This window comes from Ptychodera flava, chromosome 8, assembly GCF_041260155.1.
Source record: "Ptychodera flava strain L36383 chromosome 8, AS_Pfla_20210202, whole genome shotgun sequence".
Lineage (NCBI taxonomy): Eukaryota > Metazoa > Hemichordata > Enteropneusta > Ptychoderidae > Ptychodera > Ptychodera flava.
Window position 1 is genome coordinate 37,949,089 of NC_091935.1, and position 20,176 is coordinate 37,969,264.

General features: G+C 39.5%; 1 protein-coding gene across 3 annotated transcripts in view; it reads right to left on the minus strand.

The window, feature by feature from the left end:
• LOC139139262 (uncharacterized) overlaps nucleotides 1-20,176 on the minus strand; it is an 85,431-nt gene that overhangs the window by 44,346 nt on the left and 20,909 nt on the right. For 2 of the 3 annotated variants that reach the window (XM_070708107.1, XM_070708108.1), the window contains exon 2: nucleotides 13,599-13,743. In XM_070708107.1, the coding sequence (XP_070564208.1) occupies nucleotides 13,599-13,604 (6 nt within the window). In that variant the 5' untranslated portion in view covers nucleotides 13,605-13,743. Of the gene's footprint in view, nucleotides 1-9,293; nucleotides 9,635-13,598; nucleotides 13,744-20,176 lie in introns of those variants that run through there. The other variant, XM_070708109.1, reaches the window with a different exon arrangement.

Below are 20,176 nucleotides of genomic sequence, written 5' to 3' on the forward strand. Positions count from 1 at the left end.
ACTATCACATAGTAATCAACATGTAATCAGTGACGTTTTCCCTTGGACAGGGTGAATTATTTCTGTTTATTTTGTAACATGTGCATATTCTTAAGGCGCTTTAAATAAAATTCTTTGTTTACCGTCCGCGTGCTGGTAGGTTTTCAGAGAAAATTAAGAAAACAATGACAATGTTAACACTATTACAAATAAAACTATTATTTTTCCAAAGGAAACCAAATAAAAGTTGAGCAATACGTTAATACACTGTGTTTTTTGTCTGTTGTTTGGTTTTCCCGCTGGCTGGTATGTTTTTCAAAAATCCAAGGATGGCAAACAAAGAATTTTCTTTAAATGGCCTTATATTCATTTTTCACTTGACTGCTATCAAATTATACAAGGGGAATATGCTAACAAAACTTTACATGACTAAATGCGTTTACAATAACAAACAAAAACTGACATTTCGGTTGATAAGCGTTAAGTTATGATGACAATATACATTATTCACATGAATTGGCTCCATTTACCTTTATATAAGAAGGTTTTGGGTTTTTATTTGTTTTTCGTTCACAACTTGCGGGATCATGAATTCATATGATGGGCGCATGCTCCGTTGTTTTATTTCGTTTTCCTTGAAAGTGCTCGTTTTACAATCGGTTTTCGGAAGGAAAAATTCTTCCAATATAGCTGCGTTTGTTTGTAATATCTCATCCCACACGCTGCTTTGGGATAGTAGATCCATATTCCTGGCTCATTTTCTATTAGTAAATTAGCATTGCTAAATTACAAGCATGTAAATCTTTCCGATGGAACGTTTTCCGGTTTGCTCAAAAAAACACAAGCCTCGTGTTACACGCTATTATTACGGGATCACAAATATATAACTTGTAAAGGCGGGTACCACTTCTAATTGCAATGGGCCAAATTGAATGATATTATTGTTGACAGAACATGTTTTCGAATGGCTATCTTTGTTTATTCTAATTTGGTATGCTGACGCTTGTACAATATTTCAGGGAGTGTGACTGAAATATTACCCGTTGGGTGATTGGAAAGCGCATGGCATCATTTCCGCCCCAGTGAGAGGGTGTAGGAGGGAGATGCAATGGGGTAGCAAAAATTCGCGTCCTCTGGACTGAATATTTGGAGTGATAATTGAGCGTGGAAATGTAAAGCAAGGAAATAATATTCGGTGTTCCAAAAGAAAGATAAAATGAGGAATTAAGCTGATGATGTGTCGTTTTCCATTCTCCTATGATCACGCTAGAGTCGGTTTTCCTCGGTGGACGATGTAAGGGTAATATCATAAGATATAGAAGTTACTTCCAGCCTGAAAAGTAAGTAGAATTACTCGCCAAAACGACACTGGTCATCCAAGAACAGAACATGATAAATCGACATGAATATTTCAAACCAAGGATGACAGTTTCTGTATTGCGTCAATACCATTGCTGTCGGGGGAGAGGTTATACTAAAACATGCGTTTGTTGACGGAGGATTAGCCTAGTCCTGGGCGCTAATCGAGGGGCTTTACGCAGTGTGAATAGCTTTTACACAATTTGGCCGGCTCACTACAATCAATTTGCCTACATAAGCAGATGATAAACTGGGTCGAGAGCCCATTGTTGGCATTACGGTTACCCTATAAAATATATATATAATAACCGTGTTCCCATTGATACTGCCACTGTTTGACAATGTAACGCCAACTCGACTGGGGCTGTGTCCCAGGCTTCTTTTCATTTCGAGGGCCACTCAGCACCTTCACAAAGGGCTGTGAGCATGCGCTGTCGGTGGCCAATATTATGCAAAACAGGATGAACAACTTCAAGTTACAAGGTGTTTTAATCGGGTTCGAACTCACAGCATACGGCAGCCAGTCACCTAGCGGAGAAGCAACAGACAGAACCGTTCGGCCAAATCTCCACTCTCAAAAAAGGGTGGTTAACAAGAAAGTCGCCTCAAGTTTGAAGCGCAATAAGAAACGACGAAACTGATGAGTTGCCATGTTTCTCATAGTCGTCCATCGAACCCAAACAGTGGACAGTTTTCATTTGTTAACCGAGTAATTGAGTACTCGTTTGGTCTTATGTTAATAAGTTTAAAGTTATCTGTTTCGTGGTATTCATCTGCCAGTTTTTGCTTTGTCTCTCTCTTTGGTCTCAGATTGGTGGCTCTGATTGTCGTTTGTAATGTGTGATTATCCTTATTTGTCAGCTGTTTCCTTAACCATAATAGTAAGATAATATGTATTTTTATTTTGGAATGCATAGGTTCCTGAGCTAAATAGTAAAATAATAAATTATTAGAGACTTAGAGACCTGAATATCAATAGTCCGCAATGACGTCGTACCAGCACTTAGCTCTGTGTTTCCGATTTTGCAGTATGTTCACAGCCGACGTAAAGGGGAGAGAAACGAGCGAGCAAAATACACGCCATTTAGTACAAATTTTAAGGAACTTCAGAATCACTGTGATCTGTCGATACTGCATCGCTTGCTCTTGAAAGGAAGCTTGGATTGTATCATAGACCCTGGAGAAAAACGTTTTTCTCGAGGGTCTATGATTGTATCAAGGGAATTAGTTGAAGCATTAACGTGGCTTAAAATTGGTTTAGTATTTACAGAGTGAAAAAAAACCATTTCATCTTTTCGAAGACACCATGAGTACGATATTGAGAAATACGCGAACTCAACATAAATCAACAGCTGCCCAAACGTGCTAAGAACAGATTGTTCTGTATTTTGGGATGGCGTACAATGTGTTGCCGGGTCACAAAATGGGCAAGAACGGGTATTGATGATTTTGTGCGGTGTTCTGATAAAACTACAGACGTTTACACATAGGTTGGCGGATGCATTCAATGTATCACGATGTTGGAGGCGATATTTGCAGGCATCTGACGTTGATAGTCATATCGTGTGATCGGTTTCAAGTTACAGGCACAGCAGACATATCCGAACTTGTATTACTGACAAAACATATTATGGGTTTTGTACCTAAGGCATTTTACGCCGAACGTGTACATATAAATTCTTAGATGCAATTCTGTAGATATTACTGTTGTTTTTCTTTGTTATTTTTGTCAGCCTTGGTAAAAAAATCAATGACACAAAAATGTATGTCTTGATAGAGTAGTCGAAATGAACCGTGTGTGGCGTTCTACAAAGCCTCAGGTAAATAAACAGGCGATTCCATCATGTCGGTGAAGAACATGTTCATGTGAACGCTGAGGTAAAATGAACTGAAAAGCCCCAGAAAACTACATTATAGTTTCCTGACCTCCGTCATAATCTACGGTAACCGTACGTTCAACTATGATATTTCGAGGATGCTATACTTAACCAATAATGGCGTTATTAATAACGTGATTGGCTCTGCGCCTGCGCTGTTTTCGATCGGGACAGGGTCAGTCTTGCGGGGATATTGATAAAAACTTCGATAACAAAAGTTGGTTGACTTTTCCTGATGTTTTTTCTCTGATGTTTATCCTCATTAAGGTAGGAACGCACCTCGGGGACAGAAATTCGGGCCTTGAAATTTTATCAATTTTCTTCTGACCTACCACTTGTGGGGCTCATTTTGAAGCTCTTGGCGAAAGAAAAGTTTTTTCACCGGTTTAGTTTTTCAAAAATCAAAAATTTTATTTTTTGCCATAGAGTTAACACAGGGATGGCGGCCATTTTGAATTTCAAAATATCGAGAAATCGCAAGTTATTTGTCTCTCTTGGTACCAAAGTTTGCACGGTGACCCCTGATTGTTATTCTTGCTTTGGTAAGAGAATGGTTGAAAGTTTCACTGAGGAAAGTTTGAGCAAAAGTTTAAGTCTTCCACTTTCGAGGTGCACATTACCTTAAGCCAGGAATGACGTAATCCACTTTTGATACAGAGTGAGTCGTTGGAACTCTCGATAAATCTCGGAGCAAACCATTATTAGCCTGATCAGCTACACGCCTTTTGTGGAGTTCAACAGAAAAGCGCTTCTGCGTTTGAGAACTTCAATCCATAGCATTTGATGTAGCCTTTTATCATCAACTTGTATTTAAGTATATTATTCATCAAACCAGACTGGAATTTTAACTGCCATCCAACATTGCAACAACACTAGTATCTTTACTTTGTCAGTGACGAATATTACCACACAGCTTCTTAGTTTTCTAGACAGCAAGGTTTGGTCTCTATTGTGAAGCAGAGCGAAGATCGTCTAGTCAGATGAGTAGGAAGACTGATAAGTTAACTAGGGTGTGTTGTAATTTCCTACCTCCTACGACTGTATTCAATATGGTATCACACTGCCTTGTAGTAGTACAAAATAAACCATGTTCTGTATAAATTAAAATTGTGTCTGTCTGTCTGTCTCTGTCTGTCTCTGTCTGTATGTCTCTATTTCTGTGTCAGTTTGTTAGTATGTATGTATGTATGTATGTATGTATGTATGTATGTATGTATGTATGTATGTATCTATGAATGTATCTATGAATGTATCTATGTATCTATTCACATGAATACATGCATGATTTGCAATGATCAGCGTTGCTTCAAACTTAACCAGCTTATTGCGGAACACTAGACAGATCGTCCATGTAGCCGACACGAACACGAAGTTGTCTGTTACCGGGTACCAAAAACTATGAAAAATAGTAAAGAATGAGCTACAAAACTCACTATCAGTTTTAAGTTGCAGGTAGAATAAGTCTGTGCCTTTGTAAAAAATACTATAAAAATAGTAGAAAGTGAAGAACCAGCTGAAAGTTAGTTGAGGAGACCTTGACCGCATATCATTTGCATCTCATTGTCGGCTACATGGACTGGTGCCGGAACACTAGACAAATATACTGACACGATTTTTTCAGGGCAAGGTTAGTGATTTGATAAAAGGCAAAAAGGGCACTGGATTGATCACAACATTCCATCAAGAGTACAATTGGCTAGATACACCCTGACATTTTGATAGTACAGTTGTCGATGTTTGCACTAGTCATTACTACCCACATGTGCTCGTTCCCACAGGTCTGGAAAACACAGTGTGAGGATGCCAGCATGCACGTACTTATCCAAGGACCAACGTGGCACTAACTAGAATATATTTTTACTAGTATTGTATTATTTAAGACATCGGTTCTTTTCTTTTGCATGCGAAAACAGTGATCGAACGGTGGACAACCCATACGTTTAACTTTATTGCGCGCAGATACAAGAGATAAGAAGGGCCGGTGTCTCGGGTAACAGACGCTAGATTAGCTAACGTCTGCGTGTTACTCTTACATCATATCTGATGCATCGAAAGGTTCATGGTTGCATCAGTTTGTGGCGGAATGTGGACAGCTATTTGGACTCTTAAATTTTTACAATACTTTTCTGGGCTTCTACTCAAATGTTTCCCTTTAGAGTCAACATGTAGGTGGGGGCGGCAACTTTGAATTCAATTGTCGGTAAATTAAGGTTATTTGCACGATGATCTCTGATTTTTGCTATTGATTTTGAAAGAGAATGTTTTTAAAGCTAAGATTCCTTGTGGAAAGTTATAGCGAAAGTTTGAGCCTTTTGGCGTATACTACCTTTAAGAAGTTGTTTCATACTTTCCTTGACTTAAAGTTCCATTGCAACTGTAACTTTAGATGCACCTCCCACTAATTTTGTCCACTTTGAGAAGTTCTTCAAGTAAGAAAAAATTTCACCTTCTTAGTGTTTCGAGAATTTACTTTTCCCAATACAGTTAACACAGGGATAGCGGCCATTTTTGAATTTCAAATGTCGGTAAATGTTAGGTAATAAAATTCTCTGGTACCAAAGTTTGCACGGTGACCCCTGATTTTTATTCCTGATTTGGTTAGAGAAAGGTCGAACGTTTCTTGGAAGAATTTTGAGCAAAAGTTTTTGTTTTACTCTCGAGGTGCACTATCTTAAGAAGATCACTTTGTCCCTGTATTCAGGTGAATAGTACAGATAAAGGTGATGCAATCAGTGGTGAACGATAAGTGCTACGATTTATGGGGTACGATGGCCGGATGAGAGAGAGCTTATACGTGACATGATCAGTGTGTGTTGATGTGGCAAGTTTGCTGTGTCATTTTTAACACGGCGATAATGCCGATGGAACCATAGACAGAAGGCGACGGAACTGACAAAAAGCAATCCATATTATACTATCATCTGACTAGAGGTTAGGTACATTTTGACAAGTTTAAGCATGGGTTACCATATGTGTGTGAGTTTGTGTGGACATAATTGACCTTTGTTAAGTAATAACCATCTTATCATTCCAAGCCTATTTTTATCGCCTGCCACGTAAGAGAGAGAAGGGGGAGAGAGAGATTAACCTCATAAAGACAGTGTAGGGAAGGTGAAGCATGTCGGTATGACGCGACCCAGTTGCCTTAATGTCCTATCTGTCACGAACGAGTTCGTTGACACTACATTATTTGAAACTAACACATATTTTTAGGTGAGAACATGTCATATGTTTATGCGGCTCGGTACAGTGTATGCAGTAGCATGCATAAGGAGGGTGCCGCATGATGGTCTCATAAGAGGAGGGCTAGACATGTTTGACAAAACACCCGGTTATTTTCCTAAGCCCGTTATCAGCTTGTTTCCACACCGCACTGAAGATTACTGAAACGGTGTAAAGTTCACGGGTCAAAGAAAGAATGATTAAGAATAAGGTCAACATGATGTTGTGTATGCATGGCCACCAACGGTTGAAGCGACCGAGCGGCGATGTTGTCTCGCGTGATCTATGACACCAATTAATTTAGACATACATCATGTTCAACGGCCATGCACTTGAAGTGTTAGTGTTCTGGCTGTCCGTGATTAATTTCGTTTCAGGTCAACTATAATCAGTTGGTTCCTTTGCGTCAATGTTGAACAGCTTTCTATCTGACAAGGTGACGTTGGAATTGCGAAGTGTCCTTCCTAATATTAAGTAGGCCGTATCCAGCCAACCTGAGTACGTCACCTGACCTGCCTTTCTGAATCAGATATGGGGGATAAGTCAGTTGAGTACTTGACCATCGACAACTGGCAACTTGTTTTTTATTCGACATCATGTGGATGTGCCCATGTCAATCGATTTCAAACAGTACAGTTGGAAATGTTAACCGGTTCTGGATCGAGTTTGTGAATATGTAAAATAAAATTACGAGATATCATTCAGCGAGTCTTTCGAAGACTGTGATTTTGGCACTGCCAGTCTTCTTTGGCCTGAACGTGGCTGGTACCAGTAACCAGGGCATTCCTCTATTCCCAGGCTTCAAGTCCGCAACCGGTACATTTTATCAATTATTAAATGGCGGTCACGTGATCGCGTTGAGAGGCACTTGTGCATTTTTGCTTCAGCACTTCCAACGCAATGAACATGTTCCTACAGGATTATGATGTATTGTGTACGTTTAAATTCTGTCCTGAAGTCATGTGATCAGGGAAACCAAGCTTAACAGCAAGACGCCACCCCACGCCAACTCAAACGACACCCTATGTTTCGCTATTAAAAGTATCAATATGGCGATTCAGGCGAACCTATTCTTTTTTTGTTTTTGTAGTTCGTGTACGAGTAAATATTTCGTGAGTCGGTGTTTAATACTGCATGCATATCGAGAAATGGGAAAACGTCATTCTGAATCATATCACCACCACACAAGTGTTTGGCTCGATACAACGTTAACTTTTCAAGTTCAATTTCCCCGGTAGATCGGAGTATTTTTATCATATCAGGCTTTTCAACGAAATGGCATAACAGCCGAGAACGACCGCGATTACAATTTCGTTTTGTGTTCTCGCCTGGATGTGAATGACGAAAACCGATATGACACAGATTTCCTTCCGCAATAATCATCAAAGAGAGCGTTCTTCCAACCCGCCAGCTACTTTCAAGTAGATATATTTGTAATAAGCGCTGTGATTAATAGTGAGTTTCCAATGACGCGAGGGATGCAACTATTTTTCGACAGCATGGCGGCGGAAACGTGGCTCCATTACACTGCTAAGATTATGTCAGCGCGTTCAACTTGACCTCATTAATTCCCCTCCCTTTGTCGTACAATTAACATATCTCTTGTGAATTAGGGACACCCTAAAGGTTGGGACAATATGACATGAGATCCAAAAAAAATACAGGAAGATGGTCACGTTACCCCATGTCAATAACCGTGTCAGTTATTCCGCGCACAGGGTGAGCTAAAAGATGGCTAGTGTAAACACTCCCTTGACCTAGATTTTTTTCCCAATTTATTATAATTCGGAATAGTGCTGTATGAGGTAATGCAGCCATGTCGGCTTGCCCGAGTTCTGCCAGCGTTTCGTTGTACAGATAAAGCGCCCTTTACAAACCCTTCACTGGTACAAAAAAACCCATAAAAATATACAAGGACAATGAAAGAGTCCATGGAGACAATGAAACAAACGCACACAAATATGATGTGAAAACTTGTTGTGGAAATCGACACCGTTAATTATGATTGTATCAGCTAGATTTCCGCATGGAAGAATGACCGAGATATCTAACGCACATTACACATCCGAAGGCCGGTGAGTAATTAATTTCAAAATTTGGCTTCGGCAATTAGAAAGTAAAAAAAAAAACAATATCGCCACATGATATAATTATTATAAATAATAAAAAAAATGTTTAGGGCTTGATGTATGAGGAAGGTATTTATCAGCCTATTGCAATGGCGAGCGATTGAAAGGAACACGACGTCAAGGTTGAAAATTCCTGCGTTGTTCGTCAGTATCCTGTTCGGGTCAATTTCAATCGGCGCTACGTGACAATGCTTAGAAGCTGAAAACAACCGCCGCTTTTTTCATCGTAGCGTTTGATTTCATTCATTCAGTTCATTCAATACTTGGATTGACCCCTTATTTTCGCTGAAAATCTGTTCTGCGTACCGAAGTGGACTGGTTTGCCGACTAAAATACCCACTTCGTTGAAAGTGAACGATTCCAGAGAGAGAGTTTAGAAAAGACGAAAAAAAGGCAACAACCCGAAGCCTCAGTTTCATTGTTGTGCGATTGGACGCCACGACAACGCATGGCCATGTCGTGTTGAAACGGGGAGTGGTGCCCGCCGTGTTGAGGTCGATTTCGACACTGACGTTCAAGGTTAACCGAAAAATCTCTTCCGAAAAGGCACTTAAACACCGTAAGCGGAGGAAAAACCGACTTCCCCACCGATATGATAAGATTCGAATGAACAGACGCACTATTGACACGAACGACAGTCAAGTTGTCCTGTTTTTTTCCGGCCATGGCCTCAGATGCTCTTTGGCCCCTTTGCAATGGCTAAATTGCATAATGGAGTCACACTTACCTTCTACCCGTAAACTTTGCGGAGAGCGTTTCACAAAAAAGACCCGTCGAATATGAGGTAGACACGGTGTGGAACGAGGTCAAGTTCTTTGTTACCGTTACATAAGGCTATCTTTGATGCTCACCACGCTAATGTGTGTGAGTCAGCGTCAACACGGAACGTTCGGCACACGGTTTTTCCTACGTTACGACATCCGAGTATTATTACTGGAATTGACGTTATTGCATAGCTTGGATGGCCGTGTTGACTATGCGAGTGCGTGGGGTCAAATGAGGTAACGTACACGCCCACTTTTCGCTGATTGGTCCAGTCGCATTGTCACTCAAACGAGTCGGCGGGATCATATCCACGTTGCATAAGAAAAGGCAGAAAAACAACGTTACGCGTAAACAGCTTGCAGCGACTTCTTCAATGCGTCAAAAATAACATCAATCATTCACGTGTATTATCTTTCAAAGTAACCGTTCGAGCAAGATGAGTAAACAGGACACTGTAAATGATGTATCCAAGGAAGACGTGAACTATAAGACGTGAAGTTTAATATCCGATGCAGGACTTTTCCTATATGTGGCAGGCTACTTGACCTTAACCAGGTAGAATCAAGAAACAATGAAAGTTATTATCAACTAACACTTCAGCGATAGGGGTTACCGTACTATGTGATGTTGTACGTCACTGTACGTAGGATATAGTGCTCAAGGCTCATTCCAATATGAGTAGGGATGATATCGTTAACGGTTGATAAAACACCAAACGGCAATTGTTTTCCATGTGACACACAGCGTATTTTCATTACAGTGGTCATAAAACGGTCATATGCACTTGTCTATTTATAGTCCGAACTTATTTAAAAATTTGCCCCGCGTGATGACGGAATATTCCCGTGAAATGAAGCCCTCTCTCTCTCTCTCGCCATATTTAACATTCCATGCGGGCATAGCATTGCCTATGTGAGCGAAACTTGAACTTCCAGTGCTGTAATATATCAGGTGACTGGTTATTTATGATATTTGTCCAGTGCTTGTCTGCTCCGGCCCCGCCTTTAGCATATCTAGAAATGTGTATGTGACCTCTTTATAGCGTTGCCTATCATTAAGATACCCCCGAATGGTGGTTAAAAATGGCTATGGGTAAAGAGAGATAATTAGATTTGGGCGGTCACCGTTATAAATGAGTAACCTTGTCCTATTACGTTGACAGCTAGCGCATGCGTATAGGTTTCTCAAAAGTTCAAGGAACCTGCTTAAAGCTGTTGACCTAAAATTACCGCACAGGTCAAGGTAAAACGATTCCATTGCCATAGCACAAGCTGCTCAACAAACACGACAGATCCTGTTGACGCTTTTGCGCTACTCGCATGCGCAAGGCAGCGTCGTCGGTTGGCTGTTACAGACATTACGCTCCGTGTTGGTCAGTAAAGCGCGAACTGCAGTTTTAATTTGTAAGTGGGCAGCGACAGCCGCATATATAGTGCTGGTAGGCCTGACGGACGTCTTTTCGACAACGCTACAAGGGTCATATGGCTTCTTAGCGACGCGTATAAAAGACAGCATAGATAATCTTTTCGGCACAGCATTACAGTGATACCAATGGTCGTTTGATTACTGAAACTTGATAGACCAAAACACTCACTCATACATTTCAACGACGGCTTGCCGGTGATCGTGGAATAAATGGCGGCTTTATCTTATGTTTCGAAACCCTGTGTATTGGAGCGTAACGCCCTCTGCATGCAGCGCATGGGAGGGCTAGGGGATACAAATGATCGATTGTATCAACGTTGCAAATTACTGGCACGTTCCATAAACAACATCTAGCAGTCTCATCACAGGATTCTTGTGTAGCATCGTGGAATGACCGGGAATAAAACAACTTTGCACCAGATTGCAAGATCAGGTATAGGCTGAGGCGAAAGTTTATGGCTGTTCCATATATAGGGAGAAACAAATGGATGGTGACGGTGCTAATGATAATGATGATGATGATAATCATCATCATCATCATCACATCATTATAATTTCTTTCCCGTCCCCGCCATCATAAAAGACATGATGTTGTGATTTTAAAATCGAACCCGGAGATATTATGTGCGTTCACTGTGTAGGTGTGTGTGTGTGTGTGTATATATATAATATATATATATATATATATATATATATATATATATATATATATATATATATATATATATATATATATTTATATATATATATATATATAATATTTGTCTTTAGGACTTTCAAAGTCATTTTTACATTTTAATTTTGGTCTTCTAGACCGCGAGGCCAAACGCGATCTTTGATTTTAAATTGACTTGCTAATTTCATGTTCTAATTTCCGGCGCTGACATATTTGAGATGCCAGGTTGTCAACGTGAGCAAAAATTCCTCCCTCACAACTGCTTTACTGTTAATGAAATGTACAAGGTTGTTATTGTATCAAGGTAGAACGCGCATCGGCACAGATATTTAGACTCTAAAACTTTTACAATTCTTGTCGGATATACAACTTGTGGGGGTTCATTTTAAAGCTGTTTTTATATTTTATCGATAGAGTTAACACGGGATGGTAACCATTTTGAATTTTAAATATCGTTAAATCTTGGGTTATTTGTTTCTATAGTACCAAAATTTGCACGGTGATCCCCGATTTTTATTCTTGATTTTAAAAGAGAATGGTCGAAAGATTCCTAACGGAAGGAAAGTTTGAGCAATCCCAGACGACCTCATGCCGCATTGGCAAATATATTGCATATTACGAAACTAGGATCATATTTCTTTTTAGGTTAAAAGTAATGGGAAAATGGGGAACAGAGACACCTAGAGTAGAGGCTTAGAAAATCACCGGGATATCTTGTATGAGGTGACTATAAGACAAATATTGAATGGCCATGACTCGATTTCCATGGTGCTTGGTCGACAGTGAAGCAATTTGAAATTCAATATTCAACTATAGGAATTCTTCTTCTTCAAAGGTTCGGAAAGGCTCCTATGAAATTACCATTGTTTTCGTGAGAAAGATAAACCTAATATTCTTCTAGTGCATACGTCGAATTATGAAATACCAAATAAATAAACAATAAACATAAACTTAGGTGATGTGCGTGTATGTCGTAGTTTGGTCTTTTTGCACATGCAGTCAGATAAAAATAGGTCCATCGATAGCATCTTGTACGGGCGGGAAAGTAGCGCACCAACAATTAGTAGAGGTATGGCGGTATTTTGTCATTACTGACGCGTATTTCGAACACGATTTGAACTAATTTGAGAGAATAGGATATCGTAATATTAAAACTTTCAGTGATAGAGCACCTGACACTTTTGATAAATTTGAACGAGTAAAAGATCCTATTCTTCCAAATTAGTACCAATCTCTCTCTCTCTCTCTCTCTCTCTCTCTCTCTCTCTCTCTCTCTCTCTCTCTCTCTCTCTCTCTCTCTCGTATTGTAAAACCACGCGATGTGTGGGTATAGTTATTGAATCTTGTTCGTGGTTTATTTTAATCCGCGCTCTCTCAAATCAGTTCATTCTGTTTAATGTATGTTAAACACAGTGTTTACACCTGTGATCACCTCTGTCAAAAACGTAACTGTAGCCTGTATCACACAATAAATATAAACCGTTACCATTCTCTGAAAGTTAAATAGAGGATAACTTTTTATCTCGACAAATTAATATGTATACCTGAATTACGGAATTATTTTGTAAACATCGCTTAAAGTTGAATTCCTATCAAATGTGACACGCCACCGCATCAATTTTGAAATATAGACTTTAAGTTATTTGCAACGGCAAGCGTTTTCATTGAGAAATATCCGATTTTGTATACATACATACATACATACATACATACATACATACATACATACATACATACATACATAACATACATACATACATAAAACACAAACAACACATATTGATAGAGAGAGAGAGAGAGAGAGAGAGAGAGAGAGAGAGAGAGAGAGAGAGAGAGAGAGAGAGAGATGGATGGATGGTTGGATTGATAGATACAGTAACTCTATAAACTACAACATGTCTCAAAACGGTTAACTTCTCGGGATAGCGTATGTAAACCTTCCTCTTTGTACATAGTTTCCTGTACATCAAATGCGTTTTGCTTTCAAAAACAAATAACTTTTAAACGGCCCATTGGCAAGGTGGCAAACAAACTACATTTTTCATTGTACTTGATGGGCTTTCAATAAAACATTGTCTTCAAATTCCTCAGGTCGCGTGGGGGTAGGGTGGGATGGGTCACCAATAATATGCAATTATCTAGTAAATGAGATAGTACGTTTATTACCTTCATCCTGATAAAATTTGTCAGTATTTTTCCCGAAGCAAGATACCATATGAAGTGGCAAGGTTCTTTAAAGTATTTCAGCTGGGTCCGATCTCAGATCAGTGGCGTAGCTAAATGTTGTCTTCTGGTTCCTTTAAACGGACCACTAAAATAACAAGGAAAGCATAAGTAAGTATTACGTAAAAAGTCTACCACAATACAATGTAATGACGTGTTGGAATTATTTTGTAAGAAAAACACTTCATTTATCTTTGAAGAATTTCCAGCTTGATTTGCACCCTAGGATTACATCATGCATTTAGGCCCTTTATTATTATTATTATTATTATTATTGTACTTGGGCCTCAGCCCAAGTACATTTGTTTTCATTCCGTGGGAAAAAACTGTCAGGTATAACCATTTCTGGCTGAGACCAGGAGGGCAAATGTATTGGCTTCATCTTTCTTGGCATAATAAATGGCGTAATGATGTTAACTGAATGGAAGTGCTGCTCTCAGCCAGTCTTGATAGATGTGAATATAAATGCTTCTCTATCTGAGTTTTTGCCACAAAATCTTCTGAATATAATCAAAATGTGCATCGAAATGCAACAATTAATGCACCCTCCGTTTCCTAGGCGATGGCACGACCCTTGCTACACCCACTGGACGAGCCAAAGTGGGAGGGGTAATTTCGGTTTGGTCGAACAGGAGGGCTCGAGACCAGAATTTAACATTTAAACTTGAAACATGTTTAATCACTGACAAGATGTGGATTAGTGTTAATCAAAGAGAAAGTTTGAAAAGGAAAGGTTTTATATCCCGGACACAATGAAAAACATTACGACTGGAAACTGTACCCCCGGTTGAGAATAGTAATGCCCACAGCGATGGAGAACACTTATCCTTGAGCTGAGAAAACCAGACCATCATTTCGAAATAGAGCTGCAGATTCGAGAAGCTCGTTAAAAATAGCTAGGTACACCCCATAAAGGGGTGGTTTCGAGTTTTGAGGGCAAATTTCGCCTCCTTCATTTACAAATCGTACGTTTGTTTTCCAGGGGAAGACATCATTTGACACAAAATTTGCATGAAAAGGGGTCGCCAGTAAGCACGTGGTCAAATCTGGCATAAGAAACAATATGAAATGTTGGGTAAAGCCAGTCCAAAATAAACTGATTTGAACTTTTGTGTTTTGTAATTTATACCACTGCAGTAACATGACTTTTTTTTGACAACATCACACAATGTAATACGTTTTGAAACTGAATACTCCGACGTATTCTGTGTCCCCTTTGCTAAAAAATACGGTATGCCGATTACCATGTAAGGAGATGATGACGTCAAGACAGATTTGATTGTAGTGCGTTTGGTCTTGGATGGTGCACGAAGTTTTGTCGAGGTAGCTTGTGTATTTATTTCCTAAATGGGAGATATTAGGGTCGATCTAAAAGAAGGCCGAAAAATGTTATGATACTCTAAGCGAGCTGAACTCCAATGCGAATGGTTGGATAATTTGGAGGATGTCTAGACTGATCTCGTCTCATTAAGATTATTTGGCGGTCAGTATTGAATTTCAACTGCGTCACAAGTTTGCGTCGAACGGTCAACGAACGATATTTTAGAAATATGGAGACATGGCACATCGCAGTTTTATTTAAGTATTTTATATTTTACAAAAGATGTAAGAAGCAATGATTTTGTTGAAAATTCTGAAAAAAATATAGGAAGATTTGATCGCGAACACATTTTCACTTGGGGGTCAACTAGCCCTGCGTACGATGCTGTGTGTTCCGCTACAGCTAACCGCCCCGCACACCACAGCCCTGCAAAGACCCGTACGTTGGGTCGGTGACTTCAAATCCATTTGGGACTTGACGTAAAAAGCCAAATTACTGCCGAAATTCAGCGTTCTTGGGCTCAAGTCGTATCCCAGCCTACCTCAGCTACTCGATCGCTTCCAAAAATGACAGTCTTTTATTCACTTCTCGTAAATAACCTTCGATGTCGGCAACTCTATCGCTGGCCCTGCGTACGATGCTGTGTGTTAGCTGTAGCACATAGCATCGTACGCAGGGCTAGGGGTCAACATGGGTCGTAGCCAATTGTTGCCTCAAAACTTATTTCTGTCTGCACTCAAAACTCAAAAATGTCGCATATGAACCTGAAAAATCGATGTAATTTTGTCAAACTTCGGCGAAATTTCAGCCTATAGACAAAATTTCATCTAGGTAAGGTAAATTTATTGAAATTTGATCGACAAATAATCCTGAGCTTGAACGTGACAGCTCGCCTTCTCCGGGAAGTCATGCATCCGGCCAGCTGCCCATATGGCCGGGTGCATGAGATTGTTTTCAAGCGACGGCGGCAGACGGTACGGGGCTCTGGATATGAACCTACCGCCGGTGTAGCTGTAATAACTGTTGCGTTGTTTTTAATCACCACGGACGAAGTCCGAGGGGACTTATAGGTTTGGTCATGTCCGTGCGTCCGTCCGTCCGTTCACGCCTAGTACCCAACCCCATACAGATGCACGTCGATTTGTTTCACAATGCTATCAAATTTGGCCGTGTTAGAGGACTTTTTAGTTTACACCTCCATAGACTCCCATGTATAAGGCAGTTCTCCATAGACTCGCATGTATGATGCCAAGAAAATAAAAATTTAGTTTCTCATTGTATTCATATTGCCTAAAGGATGCAGTGACACAGTTTTTTTGTCCCCACGGATAAAGTCCAGGGGGCTTATAGATTGGCTCATATCCGTCCGTGAGTCCATCAGTGAGTCCATCGGTTCACGCAGATATCTCAGACATTTTGACGAAATATCATGTGACCTTGGTGACCTGAAATATACATTATTGTCCATAACTCAGTAACCACAAGTGCTAAACCTTTCATATTTGGTATGACGGGACACCTTATGACGCCACATATTGTACCCATTAATTATGTGCATATCTAATTATGAGCGAGCCAATAGAGCAAGAGGTCTGATTTCTGGTACTAGTATATAGGATAAGTTAACAATATAATTTGTTTGACAAAACTTCACGTGACCTCAATGACCTTTGACCTCAAATATACATATTTGTCCACAACTCAGTAACCACAAGTGCTACCCCTTCATATTTGGTATGAAAGGACACCTTATGACACCATATATTGTACCTCATTAATTATGTGCATATCTTATTTTGAGCGAGCCAATAGAACTAGAGGTCTGATTTTTGGTATATAGGAATAACTTAGCAATACAATAATTATGACAAAATGTGACGTGACTCAATGACCTTTGACCTCAAATATATATATTTGTCCACATCTCAGTAACCACAAGTGCTACATCCTTCATATTTGGTATGATAAGACACCTTATGACACCACATATTGTACCTCATTAATTATGCGCATATATAATTTTGAGCGCGCCAATAGAGCTGGAGGTCTGATTTTTGGTATATAGGAATAACTTAGCAATACAATTATTTTGACAAAATGTCACGTGACCTCGATGACCTTTGACCTCAAATATATATATTTGTCCACAACTCAGTAACCACAAGTGCTACACCTTCATAAATGGTATGATGGGACACCTTATGACACCACATATTGTACCTCATTAATTATGCGCATATCTAATTCTGAGCAAGCCAATAGAGCTGGATGTCCGATTTTTGGTATATAGGGATAACTATAGGGTAGAAATCTAAATATGCCCATCTAAATATTAGACATCTACCATCGAGAACAAAAGAAATTTGCTGTAATTTGAATATTTAAGGAGTTTAAGCAATTCCCGCTATAAATAAAGAACCCCTGCCTCAAACTCCACAAAAGTTGCTAGACATATTTTGCCGTTGTCATGCCATTGCTTCGTTTAATAACCAGTTAATCAAATGCCTCATTGACAGGAGGAAATTCAAGACCATATTTGAATAGTAGTATATATTGTCCTCAAAATTACTCTATCACGGCCCAAGTACTCATTGCCTTCAGCAATACTGCCTTGTTATTATTATTATTATTATTATACTTTGTTTTCAGAGGGTAGTCTGAGTTACAAAGTAAATTGTAATTTACACCAGCGCCCTCAAAATACAGGAAAAAATAAATAATTACAAAAAAAAAGTAACAATACAGTGAGAAAATATGACAAATCTCGTAAAGTCTGAACAAATCTAGTCCAGGGAAGAGCCTTCATTTATAAATTTAGTGTGTAGAAAACTACGTAAAACGAACCTTGAACTGAGAAAGGCTTTCCGTATCTCTTATGGAAAAGGAATGTCATTCAAAATGTTCGCTGCACGATACACAAACGATCTTTGTCTAGCTTCTGTCTTAAACGTAGGAACATATATCAGGGTGGTTTCATCGAGAAATTTAGACGAAGGCAATTAGTTATCCTTTTGCAAGCGTACAGAAATATTTACACTGAATTGAAGGAAACGCACACTGCAGTGTGAGATTTTTCATGAAAATGCAACCACATAGAATTTTCCCAGGAAATGCGTAAAATCCTCAAAATCAAAAGTCGATGAGTACAAGCCCTTTATACTTTTATTACTACTCATATTGCTGATTGTAACGTTGGTCAGCCAAAGCGTTGAGGTCAAAGTGAGGTCAAATTACAGAGCTTGAAAACGTTCGGGAGAATGAATTCGACTAGGACGAATTGGAAAACATGTGGCCTAAATGTCCTCATAACACGATTGGAACTAATTTGGGATAATTTGATTTTTATTTTTTCCAAATTTCTCAAAGGCGTTAGATGCCCTTTAGATGAATGTGGCGATATTACAAATTACTCATAAAAACAAGTGTGTAACTTAAAAAGAAAAGCAGACGAGCTTACATTTGCAGACTAAATCGACATTACCTCACTCTCCAATTATCTCAAATTAGTTCCAATCGTGTTTCATGTAGAAAGACTGTTGGCAACCGGTTTCTTGGCTTGTTAGCCGAAAATCGTTTTCATGAACGGGCGGGGAAGTTTAAATCAGTTCGTTTTATGGGGTGACTGGCGAAAAAAGCTTGCAGAGGGGAAATGCAAAACATTATGACGGATAGAGGGGAATGGGAAAGCAGGGAAGTTTCCTGCCGTCCAGTGGGGAGATAGCAAACATGTAGAGAGAGTGCGTTCGTGAGCAGCATTTACTTTTCCTCGCTAATTATAATTTTTTTTTCAGTACCAGAGAATTTTATATTTATACGCAAAAACGTATGATTTATCAAATCCATCTGGTCTGCAGCTGCCTACCCTGCTTTCTAAACAATCTGGATTCCAACGAAGGTAACTCTAGTAGTAAGACATTTCAAAGCTTATATAACGAAATAAAGACATTTGAAGCTTCAAGGCTATAAAAATCATCACTGTAAACTCCAACTAATTAACGTATTTCTGTCTTTCGAATTTCAGCTAAAGTTGTGTGTGGTGTTAAAACCTGCTCCCCCGGCGGGCTGTTGCCGCGTATGCGCTCATCTGAAACGGTACTCACTGCGCACTCTCTTCGTTGTCTACCGAACTTGAAGGAAAAGCAAAGAGTAACAAAGTGACGGGGCACAAGACATTGTTAGATAAACTCACACAATATAAAACCATTCTAAATCACAAAACAATTTTACTTAAGCTAGTGATCTTAATCATAGCGTAATGTTATCGTCACAGAACGTAAAACGTGAACAAGTAGAGACCCCCTAGCTTTGCCAAGATGAACAATGCCTACGATTTGTCGGCAAACCTCACTGGTATATCTTTGTATGTTCGCGCGATTCCGGGGCTGCGGCCGTAAAGAGACGCGTTTAATCGGTTTGTTTGTTTGTTTGTCTGTCTGTCTGTCTGTCTGTCTGTCTGTCTGTCTGTCTGTCTGTTTGTCGGTTTATCTTTGCCCTAATCGCTATTTGATTGAACTTCGTACTATTACAAGTATGAAAGACACGACAGCAGACCGAGATCCAAAACTAACACAACCACTGGTGTTACGCTGACAGAAACCTTAAAGGGAACTTACCATTAACATTCAAGTTTCTATAGTCTCAAAATAACCATGAATACTTGAATAGTCCCCGTCATTTTAAATTGAATAAACATATGAATCTTGAAATAAATTTGGATCGTAAAGCGTGCTGTAGTGGCAACGGTGGAGATCACGCGGTCGGTCATATCATGGCGTTCAGCTCCATGGGAACATCATGGCAACAAAACCTATCGGATGCCGATGGCTGAGTATTAGAAAACAGCGTGTTCTGACGTGTCAGGCTACCAAAAATATACTAGTTAAATGCTCCACGAAAAGAGAAACTTTCAACACATCGTGAACAATGTTTAATCCACGGTAATGCGGTCTGACATTTTAGATTAGCAGATCTTAGGGGAAGTTTATAGGTTGGACCATTTGTCAATGTCATGTTTTGGCAATATTGTTGATGGATAGACGGGTTTAACCTCATTCACTTATTCACAGCATTAATGTATGCAAATAAATTCACTGATTATTTTTGAATTCTCTATGCTATGGCGTCAATGACTGGAGTTGTAGTGTAATAACTAAGGCACTTCTCGAAAGCAGAACTCGATGAATCGAAAACTGGCTTACGA